The following is a 20,711-nucleotide window of genomic DNA, read 5'->3' on the forward strand; positions in this document are numbered from 1 at the left end:
GCAATAAAGTCGTTTATTCTCTTGAATTTCTCAGTGGTCCTGCAGTACTACTTGTCATAACATAAAGGCTATTCCGAGACAAAGATTATGTTAAAATAGAGCTCTAAATTTGAGTTTAGTAATTTAGGTTAAAAAAGTGCATTATGGGAATTCTTGAATTATTATTTTGCTTTATCTTTTAAAACTAGAAGGTTTGGTGCTGTGCTGAAGCGTAAGAGAGAAGATGCTGAATTACAGAAATGTGTACTCCTTGCCTTCTTTTCCACCAGTCCAATTTACTGTAATTGTACTTTGTGGTGATAAAATGGTTAGAGGGCAGGAGAAAAACTAATTTGATTTTAATAAAATCAGTTGAAGCTGTAACTAGAATTGTCATTTGCTGTCACAAAGATGTGCACGAGAATTTCAGTTTGGACCTAGAGACTGCAACAGTACAGACCATTGCATGTGGATTGCCTTAGGATATGTACTTTCTTCTGCCTTAACAATTTTTTTTTCTTCCAATTAAGAAGTTGGTTAATTATTTATTAATGCTTTCTTTCTGTTCTAGAATTCCGAAGTGTCTGTTTTTGAGGTCAATATTCGCTTCATTGGCGGTCTTCTAGCAGCATACTACCTTTCAGGACAAGAGGTAAGGAGATTGGAAGGTGTCTGAAATTCACTGTATTCTGGCAAATGTGGCATATGGATACTTTTGTAGAATCTTGATTCAGTAGCTTGCAAACTAATTTCACAGCGGTCAGTTGTCCAAAAGAACCAAATTCTTTGTGTATGGAATCTTTAAAGTCTGTTTCTGAGTAGGTCTCTTGGCATTTAGGACACTTGGTTACAGTTCTGAAATGCTTCTTTTATCGAGATGTTTTCAGAAGATATCCACTCAAATAAGCATCAACTTGAAATGTCAAGTGAAATGTCAACCTTTTCATGCCAACAATAACTTGTTTTGATATTCTGTAACTCCATGAAGGTAGAAATAATAGCTTTGTCACTTGTCCTGCAAGGATGTAGGTTTGCTGCATCAAAGTGCTACTCAATCTTCTTGCCATTTTCTTGGTGACAAACTGGAAAATAGCAAGCCAGTTTTATACAGCTTCTGAAACTTCTGTTAAAAAAGATGTAGAGACATGCTTAGATTGACAGGATGCATGTCCCCAAAGACTTGCAACAATGGACCTCCTTAGTCCAGCAGTCACAGACCTCTTACTTCACATACTATACAAGACTAGAGCTTGACCCCCAGCTCTTCTCATATCTTAGGAGCTGGATGAATTTAACCTATTGCCTGTGTCTTTGATTCTTTGGTTTTGTCCTTTATTTTTCATGACCCTTCTGTAGCTTTCAGGTGTTCTTAGGTAACTTCTTCCTTTGTTTAGGGAAGCACCACATATGTAACAACAAGTTCTCAGGGATTTTAAGATTGCAGCCCTAAAAGTAACCAAGAGAAAACTCATCATTTATTGTCTCTTTAAGTCTTTGGCATCATCCTGTGGTCTGTGAATTTTCTCCCTTATGAGGGTATTCTCTTAGGAAGAAGAGCTCATTGGCAAGACAAAAATCCTGTGTATATCTTGAAAGAAATGGGTGGGGTTTTTTTCATCCAGTGCTCCTGCTTAACCTTCTTCAAATTGGACCGTGCTCCTTAGAGGTATCTATTGTGATTATGAAAAACCTCAGAGAAAAAACCAGGATCACACATTCATAGCTGGATTATTTGTATATAGTGATACTGCACTTGTGCACAAGCCCCTTAAAAAGAACTTTTTTGCCCCAGTATACAGATGGGTGCAGCCAAGCACTGCCAAAACATATGCTTTGCCTGCATTTGTAAAGGAGAGTATTCCTTCTTAAATTTGCTTCTAACCTTTTGGTAGAGTCAGAACAAGCCCCTTTGCTTAAATACTTTGATTTCTTTCCTTCTTAGAAAACATCTACCCTTTCTTTCCTAAATGTTGGCTGGGCTGAGTCTTTTAAGATTTTTATGGCATCATTCTCTCCAACAGACTTCAAATGCTTCATGGCTTGTGATACAGGATTCCCGTCAAATGTCCATATGTATCATCTTTATTTTCCTAAAGAACTGCTAAAAAAAAGGGCTCAGACTGCATTTCTTTCAAAATAGTGTGGCTGCTAGGATTGCTTTGGGTATCTTAGACACTGCTTCATTTGCCAAGTTGGATGGGTTTTCTCTGCAATTTGTCGTTGTGGATATGACAAGCAAGGGATTTTGAGGCTCTTCAGCAACTGAGCCCAGGAGAGACACCTGCATCTGGGAACTCCTTGGAGTTGGAAACAGGTTGCTTGAGATGTGATTTCCAATCTGGTCTTCCCTCTTCCCCAAAAAGGGAACATATTCCTTAGCTCAGGGTTGGGACATGCTTGATTTTTTTATTCACTGCATTCAGACATGTGAGGAGCACTTTCTAGCATTGCTAAGACAGACAAGCCTGTTCCCAGCTGTTTGGGTGTTTTACCTGATCAGGTTGTGAATGTGCATATGGGCTTACACCTTTTAGCAGTCTCTGTCTCCTGGTAGGTGTCCTTTCTTTGTTCATCAAACCATCATTTGCTTGATCATGTACACTTACCCCACCTTGTTGATATTCCAGTCACCATCTTCCTACCTCCAAGCCTCTACTTCTGCAAGGCTGTTGTTAGATTGGTTTTAGAAGGTTTTCATACTGATTTTCCATACTTTTGCATGTCTTGTTTGGTGTATTTATAGTAAGGTCCAGTTCAACTAACTGCTGCTTTGAATTAATGCTGTTTTTCTCCTTTAAATAAATACACATTCTGCTTACATCTGCAACAAGAGTTACTGCTGTTTGGTGATTGTTACAAAAGCTGCTCTTACTTCATTTTGACTCCTATCACTTAGTGTTGATAAAGGTGCTGTAGGGACAACCATAAAACAATGTCCAAGACTCAGCATCAGCTGTGAAGCTTCAGTCATTTGTAAATGGCCACGTCTGGAGAATTTCAAAGTCTTCATGGAGTATCTGCAATGCCCTTTTTAGGGAGAGAGTAGCTGTGCTTGATAGGATTCTATCTGATTGATTCATAATGGTAGCTATTTACCATAGTTTTCAAGTACAGCAGATTATTAATTCAGATTAAATAGTCCTTTTTAATGCTTTTATTGAAAACATGTTAGATTTAAAGTTTATTTAGCATGTCTAGTGGCATGACTCTGTGGCTTCCATACTGTATTTAAACTGTCATGTTACTTAGAGGAGCATCAACTGAGATCGTGGTTTTAATCATGCTGATTATAGTTAATGGTAGAATTTTAAGCCTTTTTTTGCTAAGACTGTGAGTATTGCTGTCCTTTCATCAGTAAGGGTTCCCTCTTAGTCACCGCAATGAATGGGTGAATAATGAAATATATCTCCCATACAACCAAAAATAAAGTTGCTGGTTTCAGCAGCTGACAGCTTGGCTGAAAATGCTGTAGGGCTTGTTCTGTCCAGTGCTGAGTCACAGGTCTTTTTTTGGTGAAACATGACGTGTAAATTTTTTAACAGCTCAGTCTTTCACATGTGGGAATTTCTGCTGGACTTTCATGAGTGATGAGCATGTAAAGCTAAAGCTTGAGAAGGATGCATTTTGGTGCAAATGTCATGATTGTCTTGCCTCCCTGTACCTGTCTGCTAAAGTAGGGAGACAGAATTGTTTCCCTGTCTAACAGGCAGTTCTCTTGATGTGTGAAAGATCACCATCTTTCTCCATTTTTCCATCTCAGCGTGCCTTTTGAATGGAAGATAATCAAGATACAACTGCAAACCTTAACACAGTAGAAAATTTGCCCATGCATTCTGTTTCAGTCTTCTGAAATTGAAGCAACACTGATACATCTCTGGCGGCAGAGGTCATAGGTCTGCAGTCTGGGGGTCCCTCGTTTAAATCCTCTGCACAGTATGTTTTTCCTGGCTGATTGTGGACAGGCCATCTGGTGTCTGGCTAGGTGTATATTGCCAGATAAAAGAGTGTTCCTTCTTTGTCTCACTTCCCACAGAGAAATGAGGTCTCAATCTGTCATCAGTTTTGAGATTCTTTGAGGCCATGACTTTTCTAGAGGTACATTATTGAAGTATAATGAGTATATGCTAAAACTGTGGAAATTAGAATCATAGAATGGTTTGGGTTGGAAAGGACCTTTTAAGATCATCTAGTACAACCCCTTTTCCATAGCCAGGGACAGCTTTCAACAGGCATGTTACTCAGAGCCCTCTCTGACCCAGCCTTGAACACTGCCAGGGAATGTGTGTCCACAGCTTCCCTAGGCAGTACAACCTCGTTACCCTTATTGTAACAAATGCCTTCCTAATAGGGCCCTAAGAGGGCTTTGTGCAGCCTGATCTGGTGGAAGGTGTCGCTTCCCATGGCAGGGGTTGGAACTAGATAATCTTTAAGGGTGTCTTCCAACTAAACAGTTTTGTGATAATATCCACTCTAAAGCTACCCTCTTTCAGATGTCCCTTCTCCTGTCATTGGAGGCCGTAGTAGAAAGTCATCTTCATCTTTCTTGGAAGCCAGGCCCCCTTCAGGTGCTGAAAGGTGCTAGAAAGTCCCTCTGAAGCCCTCTCTTCTCCAGGCTGAACAACCTCAACTCTCTTAGCCTGCCTTCAAAAGAGATGTACTTCAGCCCTCGGATCATTTTTGAGACCATCTTCTGGACCTGCTCCAGCAGGCCCACATTCTTCTTTTATTGGGACCCCAGAGCTGCAAATGGTATTAGGGTCCCCACCCTATAAGTGGGGAGTTTAGTGTATTTCTTTTGAAATGATACAAATGAAAGGAGATGGGACCAGATGATCCCCTGAGGTCCCTTCCAACCTGACCGATTCTGTGCGACAGAGAGAGGAGAGGCTCAATAAAGAATGAAGGAAAAAAGCATGGTCTCTCCTGGGAGTGCTGTGTGTCATAAAATAATAGAATCATCTAGGTTGGAAAAGACCTTGGCAGTAGAGTTCAGCCTCTCCAGGCAGACTCTCTTGTATTTTGCTGTATGCCAGAGATTTCTTCCCAGTTCCAGTAAGCAACCAGTGCAAAATGTTCACTCGTTGTTATTTATTAAATTGTGCACTAATAGGTATAATCTCTAAGTACCTAAATACCTAAAAGAGAAAATGCAGAATTCCTTGTGTCTATATTTAATAAGGAGCCACTAATTAAATATTTTTGAGGTATAGGGTTTATGAGAGTTGCTTAGTAGCATTGTGAGTGACTGGGAGACATACTGTGAAAACGAGGCACTCCTATTTTCTACCCCAGGTTGTGATAGAATGGATAACATGTTTGTATTTTACATTTTGATGAAACAGGATTGTAGTTAAAGTGTGTGAACTGCAAATTTCCTACTTTCTGAGTTCAGAGGCACCACTGTGCTTCCTCTTTTACATCTGTCAAATAGAGTTAATAGTCCAAAATAACATATTGATGGTAAAATATATAATGACTTTTTATCTAAATTGAACCAGACTGTTTCTCAGTAATCCCTGCAACAATCCTTTAATTTCTGTAAGAACTATGTACAGTCTTCATTATGCTTGTGGATTGGGAGTGAGGGACAACACTATGATACAGCTGATAATGTAACAGAAATAAGTAGAAATTAAATTTTCCATATGCCTAGTTTGGAGTAAACATTGAGTATGGCAGCTTAGGATGAAAACCAGCCTTACATGATTTAAAAAACAAACAAACAAAAACCATCAATAAAATCCCAAAGCAACAAAAAAGCCAACTTTTTTAATGTGGCTGCATTAAGGGATTTTCTTTCTTTAGTGCATCGTACTGGCACAAATATAATTTTTGTCTTTAATTATGAATCCATGTAGTTTTTTATAGTTTTCAGTGATGCCTGGCAAGGCACTGTTTAGCATTTTCCCCAGAACAGTAAGCTTCTTTGTTTATTCCAAGTTAATTCCCTAGACTTATTGTATAAGAATTTTTTATATTCTTTATGATTTTCTTTAACTTAATATCCAGCACTAATGTAATAAAATATCTTGATATCACTCTATTGTATGTAACAGCATCAGGATAGAAATGCTTAATGAAAGAGTATCACGTATACAGTTAAAGCTACTTGTATTTCCCAAAAAAAAAAAAAAAGCTGCTATTGCAATTTGTACTCTTACTAGATTGGATCTATCTGTTCATAGAGTCTTCTAAAGTCATTTTCCAGGGAGGTTATCTGGAAAAGAACCTGTAGTGTATGGCTGGTTTCTGAGTATGTGCCTCTGGAATTCTTTGATCTCCTATGGTGTCTATCTAGTTCTGCAGTTCAAGATTTTATTCAAGATCAATCATGTTTGGTGCTTGGTTTTTTCTCTGGGTAACATGGGGTTTTTCTCTTCTATATGGATGTTGGTATTGGTAAATTCTTTTTTTCAACACAAATTGTCTAATTGATCTTTATTTGGTATGTGATTGATTATATGTTCTTCCACTTCTTTCAGTCACATCTGTCCATCTGGGTCTTTTTGGGCATCAGGGTAGCTGATACTGAGTTTTGAGGGAGGATAGGAGCACTGTTTTATAAAATCACTGCCTGTCCACAAAGCTTTCAACTCCTGGTGCAAAAGAGCCACAAGCAGGCAAGCAGTAAGAATGAATGGCACAAGGCAGAAATGAGTTGGCTGATCTCTCTATGTTAATGCTGAAAGAACAAAACTTGCCAACAGACCGCAGCGATAAGCTGCAGGAGAATTTACAAAATAGATCCATGATGATTGTGTCTGAATGTAGAATTTGTGTGAGTAGGTTACCAGGAGACCAGGAGTTCCAGTGTCCTCAGGGACTAAAACAGTAAAAGGTCTGTTGTAACCTGATGTGGGTATCACACTGGAATTTTCAACAGAAGTTGGATTTTCTTGTAGTGTGCTGCATCAAGTGGTCCAAGAGTTGTAATTTCTGCTATGCTGTCCCCAGACCTGGCTAGTGAAGGAGCAGTCAGTATGAGGAAGACTTCACAGATGACAATGCCCGAAGAAATCAGCTTCAAGCCTTCCTATTGGATGTGTGAACTTCTTTGAGCTCATAAAGGCAGGTGGAGATTCCTAGAGCATCTTGCAGGATCCATTGTTTCTCATTTCTGAAACCCACCCAAAAGACAGCAGTGAAGATACTGAACCCTGCTATGAGCAGTGTTTTCACTTCCAAGTCTTTGTGAACACACTATAAATGAACTTTCTGCTCTCCAAATGGGAATTTGTTCAAGGAGGGAGGGACAGACATCTGCAGAGCCCAAGTATTGCATATATGCAGAATCCTCCTGTAATTGAACACAGGGAATGATCATTGGGGCAATAACGCCTAAATAAGACAAAGAACAATCTTGTACCAGAGATTATTGCTCTGTGTTTAAAATCCAATTTTTTTACAGTTGTATTTGATGAATTGCTGTCACTTCTCCTCTATGGCTCCTGCCCAATAGCCTCCAGCACTGATGATACCCGCTGCTAGAATGAACGTGACTGCCTGCCAAATGTCTGTCCAGCTTCTTGAAAAATAGATGAAGTCCAATTTTTTTAGCAAATCTCCAAGAATAGTAATCTCTTCACAGGGACCCCAGTCACAGGCATGTTTGCTGTCTCTGGATACTGTGGCATCTTCCCTAAAGGTTAATAATCCTTGAGTACTATTTCTTCTCCATGCTGTGGGACCACTTCTTGCTTTAGAAAAGTTTGTATTTCCAGTGTGGCTTGGCATACTTACTTCTTACACAGCAAGCCCTAGCCATAAAAAAAAAAAAAAAAAGAGCCTCGTCCACTGATAATTACAGAGTTATCAGCATCTTCCCAGGAGGGGAGGGAGTCTTCTACCTTCTATATATCAAGCCTTCCCTTTCCCCATGGCTACAGCCCAGTCTGTGACACTGCATGGCTATCTGGTGGTGGTGGCAAGCTCTCATGACCATGGATCCCTTCTGGGGCTTGGTGTCACCTGTGGGAGTGGTAAACTCCCTCAAATAGCAGTTTCAGCCTGGGTTAGGGATTTTGGTATTTCCCCTGTGTGTTCCCAGCACGCATTATTTTGTTTTCTCATAATATGTGTTAGTATATATGTTACTTAACACATATGTTTATATGGAGAGCAGGAAATAAAATCCTCTAACACTGAAAGAGAGTACCTGGAGCAAACATATGCAGGCACTTGCTGGAGCTATGTCTCCAAGTAGGAGAAGGCAGGATGCAAAATGCATGTCATCATTAGGAGGCTGAGGAGATGTAGTTAACTGAGACTAAGACAGAGGAACATGATGTTATGTGGATGTATTTTGTTTCACTGCAGACTTTCTTTCAGGTACCTAGATTTTACCTAAATTAAGATGGATCCTTTAAATGTGTGGATTTCCCCTGTCTTTCTGAACATTAAAGAAGAAATAGTACAGAAACATGTAAATAGAGCCCACATCTATACAAATAAAATTCTTTAATGGTCATTTCAGTGAGTAAGCCTGTTTTATTTTCTGATCTTTAAGAGGTCATTGTTTGTTTTGATGTGCTTACTCTGTGATTTTTTTTTTTTAAATTGTATCACAGGTTCTAGAACGCATCTGCCAAGCTGGTTGTTTTGAGCTAGGATTTCCCCCAAAGCAGTGTGTGTGTGTGCTCACTATAGTATCATGCTACCAGCACTCCTCTGTTCCATGTCTGAGATGGTAACTGCATTCCAGGGTGCTTGGGAAGTAATGCTCTGCTCTGCAAATGCATGAAATGCAACCTCAGCCAGAGGGGTGATCACAGAGGAAGGGCTAGTTAGTCATCACCCATAGGTGCTATGCAGGAGAGTTGGCAGGTGTGTGTGTGACATCTGTCTTTATGAGCACCCAGGGTGAACTTCCTGTTCTCCATCTCTTCTGTGGAGTTGTATTGTATTGGACATATGTCCCATTAATGCACATGAAGGTTTACAGTGTTGTGAGAGTGTTGTCATGCTCATTTCAGGCATTAGTGGATAGACTTGAGGATAAAAATACTGGAGATAGTTACTGGATTTTGAGTGCTTCAGTGATCAGGAGTATGACATTACCTCTTCTCAGCAATTAGCACTCTGAGTGCCTGTGGCCCTCTCAGATTAGAGTCCTTAAAGCTTCTGACAATTCAGCACATTTTCTGAAGCAAGAAGAACCAGAAAAAGCAATGCCACAGTGATCTCTTAAAACTTGGACTCAACTCTTCTGACTAGTATCTGATAGAAACTGTAACAAAACCAAATGTTAAGCTGTGGAATTGCTCCCCACAGAAGTTCATCTGCAGCTGTTTGCAGCAGAATTTGAAGGTTGTTTCCAGTTCTTGCATGTGTTCTAGTTTGTAGGAAAAGTGACTGAGAATTGGGCTAAGTAAGTGATACTTATATCCTCTGCCAAGAGCTCCTTTGTTAGCAGTCCATAAGAGATTTGTAGGGTATGCAGGAGTGACCCCTTGTTGCCTTTAGAGTAACTGAGTGTTCTCTGGTACGAGCAGCATTTTTCTGAGGAGAGTGCACAAATGACCCATTGACTGCTTGCTTTTTTTCATGAAGTGAAGCTTCACAAATCATTAAAACTTGGGGTGTGAGTGGCAGTTGGAAGTAAAATATTCTTGCTAGCAGTACTGCATGGAATGACAAAAGCCCAGAGATGGATAGAGAGTCGCTTGTTGCACAGTGTACACGGCTGCGCTTGAGGAACAGCATCGAGTAAGGAAAACAAAGTGAATATTATTCTAAATGTCTCTTGTGTGATAGCAGCAGGAGGACACTTACACCATTATGACAAAGTGTTCTTGTCTGCTGCTGATTTATTAATATAATAAAAAGGGTAGCTTATTGTTTTATTTTTGTTGAACAAAGTTATTTATGGTGTTTGCAATATAAAAAAAAAGAAGATTAATAGTTTACTCTGTTTACTTTTGCCAGCTTTAGATATAAAGCAGTTCATTTACATGACTGTCTTTTTCATCTTTTTAAACACCATCAAAATGACATATCTTTCTGGGCAAAATAGTAATATCATTCGTGTGGATAAATCCAGCCTCAAATCTCATTTAAAATAGAGCACAAGGGATGTTAAGTACCTGATACTCTATTAACAGATAATCAAACTAATCCTTTCCAGGAATCTGACAGGCAGCATCTCCTCTGTTCGGGAAAACTCGTTAGTCAAATTATGTTATATATGTCAATGGATATCCCCAGCAACCAACCTAAATATATAAAATACAGGTCTTCAATAAGTAAGACAATACTGTGTGTACTAGTTTCACAGGATTCTTAGCTGCACAGATGAAATTGCCTGAATTAAAGCTTTAAGGCTTATCTAAATTAAGTTTTCAAAGGGTGAAAATCTCAGAAGAGTTAACAACATTGTGTATGTCCTGTTCAATGAAGATGAGATTTCAGCTTGTTGCCAGGAGATGAACTGCTTATTCATAAGTAGTTGTGACAGCTTACTGGTCTCTTAACAGGACACAGCCTGAAAAAAGCCTCTATTTTTCTTTGACTTATAAAGTGTTCTCTCATATTGGGCGTTGCCACTGCTCACTGCAGTGCAGATTGCAATGCCTGTGCAGTTTCTGTTTTCCAGGCTTGTAGTAAACATTTTCTTGACTGGCAAAGGACACTTAGCCCAGTTTATTGCTGCATCTTGGTGCTGGCACAACACCTGAAACAAAGAAAACTGACTTCATTGTGAATTTGTTTCTTCCACTCTTATTGGAAATAGGTTTTTTCTGTTAGTATAATGTACTTTAAATTGGTGGAAATAAAGGACGATCTGATTTAGCGCTAGAAAATACAATAGCTGTGCAGTGATAGCTACTCTTAAAACTCATTCTTTGGCCATGTCCCTGTGGAGGGCTGTAGAACCCTCTTTGGTAGTTTAAGAAACATTGATGCTGATGGGCACCAGTGACAGCAAGCACAGTATCCTTCCTGTTGTTTTTCCAGACATTTGTTTATTGGCATTACTCTTGACATAGTAACACATTAGTTTCTACCATGGTGTTTTCCTCTTCTTTCCTCCTGAAGGTTTTCACGCTTTATCTAATCCAGAAGGGAATTATGGCATTGTCTTTTGTCAACTGAAAACACAGTTCTTCCAGCCAGGTTTTTTTTTCACTTTGAAACAGAACTAAAATACAACTCTGGATATGATACTGCTTTAAAATTGAGCATCTTTCACTGGATTTGTCTTTTGGAACTTGTTTTCATTCACTACTAACTCTTATGTTTTTGTCTTGAAAGGGAATTTGCATGCTTAGCTGAGAACAGATATGGTGAGAGAAAAATAAATGCCAGGAATGCTACAATAACTGTTAAGCAAACACACAAGAATATAGGAAAAATATTAACAAAAAAATATGTTGCCTCTAATAATGTGTGCACCTACCACATGATAAAGATGGTGAGGACTTCTTATCTGTTAGGAATCAAGAGGATGCTGGTCTGCAGTAACATTTGTTACCATTTATGAATTGGAAAATCAAGAAACAAATTTTTAAAGGAATGACCAAGAAGTTCTCTAGCCTTCCAACTCAGCATATTCTGTGATTCTGTGATTATTTTTTTTTCAATTCAAAACACAAGATTGAAGATAAGCGCCTATATCAAAATAATGCAACTATTTTAAGAAAAGGTCTTTTAAGGTGACCTAGGTAATTGTGAGCCAGATAGTCTGATTTCACTTCTTCTGTCCACCCCAGAAATTTATGTAATGGAAAATAACACATGATTAGTACAGTAGTGATTTGACAATAAAGGTCTTAAGAATTTATATCCAACTGTAAGTTTGTTCTTGTTGGGACAGCAAATAAGTAGAAAACTCCTGAGAAATTTAATTGAATGTTCAACTAGGCCTGTGTAAATTAAATCCGTTTTAGTGTTGCCAAAGGTGTAGGCAGACTGGCAGTTACAAGAAAAATGAACAACTCATGTTGAACAGACCAACATGGGAACAGAATAAGGGATTGTATTTTGAGTAGTTGTGGCTTTGGAAGAGTATGTGAAACTCAAAAAAGACAAGCTGCTCAGCTTGAACCTCTGGAATGAAATGCTGTGGCAAAAGACCTATGAGCATTTGGGTTTATAAATAGGAACTTCAAATATGAGGAGGAATTTATTTCTGTTGAAGTCATTAATAAGACTTATAAGACCGCTGTTGGTATGCTGCAAGCTTCTTGGTAATGATGTTCTTAGAAGGATTTGTAGAAGCAGTAGAAAGACATGAAAACTAAGAGGACTGGTAGTTGTGCCTCCTGGACACATAAATAGTCAGGATGTGATACAGGACATAGTCCAGATATCTCTCTGAAGGGAATCTTCCACTTCAGTACTCCTTATTGATGTATCTGTATAAAGGTATCTTGACACTTGCTCCTTATTTTATACATATGATCAGATTGTTGCTCTTGAACCTTTTTTATTTTCATTTATGTAGCATAAAAGAGCAGCATTTTTATCTTATAGTTCTGGTCTTGAGAACTATAAATTATGCTGCAGGAGTCTGGATATTTATCTCACTATTTTGTCAAAACAAATGTCTGGTTTTTCAAGTCCCTTGCAGAATTTATGCTACTATGAAGATTCTGTGCTTACTAATTCATTGCTCATAGATTTTGCTTGCCAACTAATTTTCTGTCAGAACTTAGTCCATATATGTATATATAAACTGTAGATAAGCTACATATCTGTTGATTAGGGAAAACAAGTCAGTTCATAGAAAAGAAAAAAGCAAACAAAAAACAACCACCAAGTAGTATTTCCTTTAATCAGGTGCAGTGTAATGTGCTTTGCATCTGTCATTGTGTCAGGGATATGTTTTTGAAGATGTAAAAGCTGTGTGATTTTTTACCTTTTCTTTCCTCCTAGACTGTGATTTTTGCATTGTAATCTGTCACAATATACCAGTGGGAGAAGGGAGGCTGTGTGTATAATGACTGCACATAGTGTAAAACAATACGTAATTTAATCTCTGTTTAACTTTTCTTTGCAAAGGCAAATACAGTCTAAAAGGGACTGAGTCATTTCTGACAAAGATTAAAGGGTAAATCAAGATAAATTTAAAAGGGAAAGCTTGGCAGCACATTGAAGAGAAATGGGAGGCAGAGAAAGAAAGTAGAAATTTAGACAATCTAAGCATAAAGCTGAAAGACAAAAAAAGAGAAATATATGGGGAAATATATTTCACGGCATAGAAAAATATATGAGAAATAAAGGAGATACTTGTTATGAATAGAGAAGGTGCTAGTAAAAGGTGTTATCAAAAAGAAAACCAATGTCAAGAGAGATTAATAACCAGAGGAAGTAGATAACTTCTATTGCACAAAAATGGTTCCAATAAAACTTGTTAGCTTAGTACAAACATCTTCATTATTTGACTTCAGAACCATTTCTTAAGGTTTCTAACACAGGTTTTTCTTCTTAAAAACAATAGAGTGACTGGATGATCAGTTGGCTTGTGAACTTCAGGCACACAATGCTGTGTAACTCAACTGAGAACAGCTAGTAGTGCCAAAATACCAAAAATCATTGAGTAATAGAAAAAAACCAAAAAACAACACCCCAAGATTCATTGATACCATTTGCTTTGCCTGGATGTGTTTGGCTACAAAGGCATGTTGAAAGACTGATCTATTAGAGTCAATCTAGTTCCTAGGAATATGTTTTGGAGGTGAGAAAGTGTTTTTCCCCTGTCACATTCCCCAGGATGTTTCTTATAATCCTGTTCCTTACAGCTGTACTCTTGGCAATCCATCTGTTTTATGTCTTGTCTCCTTAAGATCTCCATTTGTTCCTTGCCTTTCATCCTTTGTTTCTCCCCTTCACTGCCTATTTATGCTTCCTTCTTTTACCAACTTCTCCCTGACACTTCACCTTGTAGGAGGTAGGGGACTAGAAGCCTTGTCCTTTACCACTTCTGCTTCCCCACTGGCAAAGCTCCATGCTGATCTTCTGTCTCTTGATGGCTCTTTTCTTCAATTTCCTGATGGCTATTCCGACTCATTTTTCCCCTTTCTCTGTTCCCTTTCTCCACTGTTTGAATCAGTCTTTCTCTGTGCCAGCTTCTAGTGGGGGAACATTTAAGCCAGAAGCCAGGCATTGTCCATGCTGTCACATGTCCCTCTGCTACTGTAGTAGCTCCCACAGAAAGAGGAGATTATGCTTAGGCATGAGTGATTGTGGTTGGTGTGCAAATTCAAGATTGTTGAATGGTTCGGGGACCATTTTTTAACAAAGGTAACTAAACTGGCAGGTTCATACTGCTTGTGGAGGTAAACTTAGAGTGAAGAAGCCAGAGATATGAAGAGCAGGAAAGATGAAGCCCCAAAATTGCCCACTACTCTAATAATAATAGCAGAAGAGAAAATTAAGACTGCCATGGTTTTTGGCTCAGTTAGACAGGATGTGAAGCAATGTGCTACATCTTCTGGAATTATCAGATCGAGGAGGCATTTATATGCCAGATTTTCATCACATTTATTCTGAATTTAAGTCATCTGTGATGTTGACTGACTGGTGTAAAGTGCCTTGGATTTGAAGGCCCTTTAAAAATTGAGAACATGTAACATTTCTACTCAGAAATGCATGAAATCTGTGCCAAGGAAGCTAATACAGCTATTGAAGTAAATGGAAATTATGCAGTTTAATTGAAGTATTATTAGCCAGTGCCAGGTAGTTCAAATATGATTAGCTGGTTGTCCAGTACATGCCAAATTTTTATGTTCAGATCTTCTAAAGCAAAAATGTTGAATATTTCTAATAAGTTAATATATGCACAGACTTTCTCATATGGATTTTTCAAAAATATCAGTAGTGTGAAACCAATGAATATTTCATTACATCCTGAGATGCCTCAGTCAACAGTAACTGGATTCCTCATGTCTCTTGTCCAGGAAACCAGCTTTGGAAAACTTTTGAAGATGATAAAGATAGTATCACTTAAGAATTCTGTTTGCAAATCTTTGCCTGCTGATGGTAGAGAAACACCAGAGTATTTATCTTTTATCTAAGCTGCATTTGAGTATATAATTGCTTATTTGTAAAATGTAAGTAGGGGAAGTTGTAGTCAACCAGACAATATCTGTCTTATCTGCAATTAACTGATGGAGTTGAAGTATTTTTTGTGTTTATTTTTCAGCTCATTTGTAGACTGTATCTGAACAATATGGTAGGCATTTTAATGCTTTTCAGTACAACTCTTGACTTAGGAACCACCACTAGGATAGTTCTCCTAGATTGTTATGATCAGATGGTTTCTTCCCATCTGTTTTGATAGTCTTTGTTCCTGTATTCATTATTCCAAAAAATCATTACCTGTATCTTCATCTCAAACCAGTGTAGAGCCTCTAGGAAAGAAGCAGCTTTGGATGTATGAATGAATGGACCTGTCCAGTCCTGCGGGCTTTACTGAGCTTCTGGGTTCAGAAGTAGAGTGTAGAGCACAGTTGCAGCTTTTACCTTGGAAGTCCTAACAGTTGTGATACCCTGCAATAGAAATTTTTTACAAGCTGAATCTTTGGATCCTTAAGCAGAGAAACTAAGGAGAGCCAAGCTTGTGTAGCCGTGAAGTTTAGGTTAGGTGTTTCATCACCTAATTTCATGTATCATCTGAAACTGGACAGCCTTCCTTGCCTTTCCTACTATTCTTTAAAATTGTCAGCAAAAGTGTATCTTTCAGGGAGGAATCTGGTGTGACTTCCTTAAAGAAAAGTGTTTGTAGAAGTCTTTTTGTGATTTTACTGGTTAAAGAAAATGTCAACCTAGTCAACATATTTTGAAAACTAAGGGAGTTCCTTTTTTCCACAAAGAAGGAACATTCCACAAAGCATTTATTGCCTTGTGACATGAGCAAATCATCAAGTGATGTAATATTTATGGCTTAAGTACTATCTGCTTTATCCTGTTGCTCTTGAGAGACCAGAATTCTAGCACAGGAGTACTTTGCAGCAGCAGATGTAACCAGTCTTGGACTTCCATGAGGGTGAATTTGGCAGTGTTTTAAAATTTTGGAGACTTAGAATTAGGCAGAGTTTCTTTCCCTTTGCCTGTGTAAACTGCCTGCCTGTAACAGCTGGGTGCCTTGCAGAGGTGTAGTAGCTTTGCTGCCAAAGGTTTAAGTGGGTATTGTTGGGCACCAGAGCTAATGCTCAAGATGAGTGTGATGGCATCACCCCTAGATCACTCCTACCTTCAAAAAGGGCAAGCAGGAGGGTCCAGGGAACTACAGTCTGGTCAGTCTTACCTCTATCCCTGGAAAGATGATGGAGCAACTAATTTAGAAAACTATTCCCCAGAAGAACAAGGTGATTGGGGAACTCATGTTCAACCGATCCTGATGACCTATGATGAATTGACTTCATTTCATAAGATCTTCATAAAGAAGGTGGTGAAGTATGGGCTGGATGAGCAGATAGGTGGATTGAAAACTGTCTGAGCAGAGAAGTTCAGAGGGTGATAATCAGCTGTGCAAAATATAGTTTGAGGACAGTAACTGGAGGCATACCCCAAGTCCAGTCCTGTTCAATGTTTTTAGGAATGATCTGGTTGATGACACAGGTGGCACTCTCAGCAAATTTGCTGATGACACCAAACTAGGAAGAGCAACTGATATGCAGAGGAACCTGCATAAGATGGAGAAATAGGCTTGACAGGAACATCATTCAGTTCAGTGAGGGCAAGGGCAAAGTCCCACACCTGGGGAGGAACAAACAGATAATGCACCATTATCTGTGAGGACCACCCAGCTCTGCAGAAAAGTGGTTGACAGCAGGTTCACCATGAGCAGCAACATGTCCTTGCATTAAAGAAAATGAATGGTATCCTGGCATGCATTAGGAAATATGCCAGCAGGTCAAGGGAGGTAATTCTTAGCCATTGCTGTATCCAGTTCTAGGCTCCACAGTACAAGAGACATGAACATACTGGAGAGAGTCCAGCAAAGGACTGACAAAGATAGTTAAGGGACTGGATTGCCTCTCATTTGAGGAAGTGCTGAAAGAGCTGGGACTGTTCAGCCTGGAGAAAAAAAGGCTCGGGAGAGACCCCATCATTGTGTGCAAATATCTGAAAGGAGGAAGTAAAGAAAGTAGAGCAAATTGTCATCATAGCCATTTTAAGTTGTCACTGTAGTCCAGATTCAAGTTGATTCTTAGTTTTTTAACACTGATCTTAGACTGCTGGGATGGGTTTAGATTTTTCATTTTCATATTGATTTTTTTTCTGTCACAAAATAATATAAATTCATAGAGCATTCCCTTTGCAGAATAAGTACTTTCTTGTTTAAAGAGTTTCAGTCTTTTGGAAATACTAAGTGTTGTTCATCAAGTACTTTGGTGATCATTGCAGCTCACCAAGGACTGCAATAGTACCTCAGCTATGGCATTGTCTTTACAGTATCTGCAAATTTTCCCTCCTTGAACATCTGCTACAACTCAAGAAACCTACAGTGCTGATGAGGTGCTGTTGAATTTATGTATTTCTACATCATTTCACCTCTGTAGGTAGTATAGTTTGTAACTGCCTTGCTAAATTTCACATGAACGTGATTTACATTCTCCGAGACCAATTCTAGATGTGGCATACCTCTTCAATCATCACTAACAAACATCTATGAAATATACCTCAAGTGTTCTCCCACTCTCATTTCATACTATGATAGCTGAAATGTTACCAGAATCTTACTGCATCTCCCTCCTCTCACAAGATGACTTTGTAATTACAAAGTGAAAATTGCTAGACGCAGATGTGTAAAGAGGGAGCTGTTTCTCCATTTCTTGGTAGCGAGATGGTCCCTACTAGCAGGGGAGAATGCCCTAGGAACAGTGGGAGCCCCCAAACCTGGAACACCTCAAAATTTATGGAGGCAAGTATGTTGGAAGTTGAGCTATTCATCTAGGAACTTGGAGCTATTTATCTGGCATGTAGACATCTTTTTCCTATGCAGTAAGACTTATGTATAAACAGTCATCAAACCCACAATGCTTATTAAGCTACTTCTGGTTTTCTTCCTTTTTTTTTTTTTTTTTTTTTTTTGGTGATAATGCTGCTTGATTTTCACCATGAACCTTTAACTCTACTCATGCAGAGAGTACTCTCTAAGATGCTGACCTTTAAATGAGTGTTTAGCCACCAAAAGGCAGTGAGGAGCTGACTGCTGCAGATTGAACTCTGAAGGTAGAAAGATAGCTATTCTTGATTGGGCCAAGGAATACAATGTCGTTTCCTCAAGGGTCTGAGTCTGGTGTTGGTGTCTGTTGCAGTGTGTTGCAATCTCCTGTTTCAAACTCCCAGTCCTTTCCCAGGTATAGCTTTCCTGTTCCCCTCCCCCTTTCTCTTCCTAAGTGATGTCCATCAAACTTAACAGTCCAGTAAGGGCGTCGTGTGATTGGTAGAAGTTCAAAGATGCCCCTCAGCCCTGGGGTCATTGGCCTGTCCAAGTGTCATTGTCCCCTGAGACTCGCCCTCTCCCACCTGGTTGGTAGCTCACCTATCCTCTCCCCTCCCCCTCTTCCTGAGCTTAAAAGGACCTGGGCACCATGCGGTCTTGATTCTACTGTAGCTGTTACCATATTCAGACATCTATGATCCTGGAATAAAGCTCTGGATTAAACCCTGCGGTAGAATCCACTCCTTTCGTTCTTCACCTAGCCTAAGGACTATCACCGAGGTAAACCTGAGTTTCTACCAGCCTGGACTTCTCAGTGTCTAGCTGCAACCCCTAACTAGCCAGAGGGATCTCTGTGGCGGAAAACCACAGCAGCTGCCTTTGGCCGAGCAGCGAGGGCCGGACGAGCCCAGACACGTGCTATCCGGTAATATTGGAATAATATTCCAATAGGTGTCAAGGGCTCTGATTTTTCAATCTACATTTAGTGGCTTGATAGGTCTCCCCCATCATCTTCATCCTTAGTGTTCCAAGGAAATGTGTTCAAGATCTGATACCAATATAGTAGTACTGATGGGGAACCAAGGATTACATTTCTGTGAACTTGTGCAGTATGTCTGCTTTGTCTGATGTTTTTTTCAGCGATCCAGGACTATCAAGCCTACAGATCCAGCCACATTGTAAGGCCATAGATTCTCACTAGTTAATAACCATCAGATTAGAGAGGAGTCTGGCATTTATTACTTTTTAATAAGAACGATTCAAAGGCTGCTCTATGCACATAAATGAAAGAGATTCCTTATTTGTAGAAAACATCTATCATTGCTCTCAAAGTTAGGAGCAGAGGCCATTTGGTGCTGTTTACCATTCATAGTGCTGGAAGGGAGCACCTAACAGCAGTATTAGCATAATACAGTCTTCTGAGAGCTGCAGCCATGCATCTAGGCAGTCGCTAGATACATCAATAAGGCTTTTGAAGAATCATTGAAATCTTTAAGGCCCTTTTCTGCTGCATGTTTTAATGGCCTTGCTTGGATTAATCAGCTCAGGAGCAAGCTTTCATATTGTGGGGTGGGTGGCAGGTTTGATATGTTAAGCATCAATTTAATGGATGAAAATTATTCAGGCCCTCACAGCTGGTCTGCTGTACATACTAGTTTGTAAATACTGATTGCTGTTTTCATCTTAATGAGGGATCCACTTATCCGATTTGGGGTTTAGATTTTGCTTTTTCTGCCAATTTTCCCTCTCTTTCCTTCTAGCTGCATACAGCTTGATTTGTTTTTTAAAGGGGGGGAAATTCTTCCATTGGTTTACAGTATTTGAAGAAAGAGATGTTAAACTAGTAAAGGCCATGTAAATGGATGGCTTTAATGTGTTAGATTTTGACATGTAAAATGGAGACACTTTTCTAAGGCTACAGTGGCTTCTAAAACTTTTCTGAAGAATGTCCATGTTTTGGGAGTGGACAAAACAGCTGCCCTGGGATTAATACCCATTTACCTAGAACAGTATTTTTGCATCTTCAAAGCAGGGTGTCTTGCTGCTGCTGTCTTAAAGAAGATTCTGATCTGTTCTATATTTGTATCTTTGTGCTAACAAAGAAACTTGGGGATGGATGGTCTCCATTATCCATGAAAGGTGCTGTGTGTGTCTACAGAGTAGATACCATACCTGAGGGGCAAAACTTTTTAATCTTACGTGTACGGAATGTGCAGAAGCCATCTCATACTTGGGAACTGTGGTGGGTGGATGTGAGGTGCCCACCAAAACTGCTCTGCTACTCCCCTCCTCAGCTGGACAGGGGACAGTCAAAAATAATGCAGTGAAAGACTCCTGGGTCAGGGTAAGGACAGGGAGAGATCACTTGCCAAGTACTGCTATAGACAAAACAGACTCAAATAGGGGTAGTTAATTGATCATGAGAAATAAAAATTAAATCTTGAAACACATTTCCACCCTCTCTTCTTCACAGGCTCAATTTCACTAATGATTTATTCTACCTCCTCCCCCACAGCAGCACAGCGGGTCAGGGAATGGGGTTGTATCAGGTGTTATCTCTGCCCTTCCTTCCTCTTCAGGGGGAGGACTCCTCACACTCTCCCCTCCTCCAGCATGGGCTCCCTCCCACAGGAGACAGCTCTCCATGAACTTCTCCAACATGAGTTCTTCCTACAAGCCACAGTTTTTCACAAACTGCTCCATTGAGTATCCCCCACGGGGTTGTCAGTCTCACCAGCAAACCTGCTCTAGTGTGGGCTCCTCTCTCCACAGGGCCACAGGTCTGCCAGGACCCTGCTCCATTGTAGGCTCCTCCAGGGTCACAGCCTCCTTTGGGGATCCA

General features: G+C 39.6%; 1 protein-coding gene across 1 annotated transcript in view; it reads left to right on the plus strand.

Moving 5' to 3' along the window:
- Positions 1-20,711, plus strand: part of MAN1A2 (mannosidase alpha class 1A member 2) — a 134,128-nt gene that overhangs the window by 62,201 nt on the left and 51,216 nt on the right. The window contains exon 5 of the mRNA XM_084201354.1: positions 551-631. Within this exon, the coding sequence (XP_084057480.1) occupies positions 551-631 (81 nt within the window). The remainder of the gene's footprint in view (positions 1-550; positions 632-20,711) is intronic.

Source organism: Fringilla coelebs (genome assembly GCF_963513975.1).
Source record: "Fringilla coelebs genome assembly, chromosome: 2".
Taxonomy (NCBI): domain Eukaryota; kingdom Metazoa; phylum Chordata; class Aves; order Passeriformes; family Fringillidae; genus Fringilla; species Fringilla coelebs.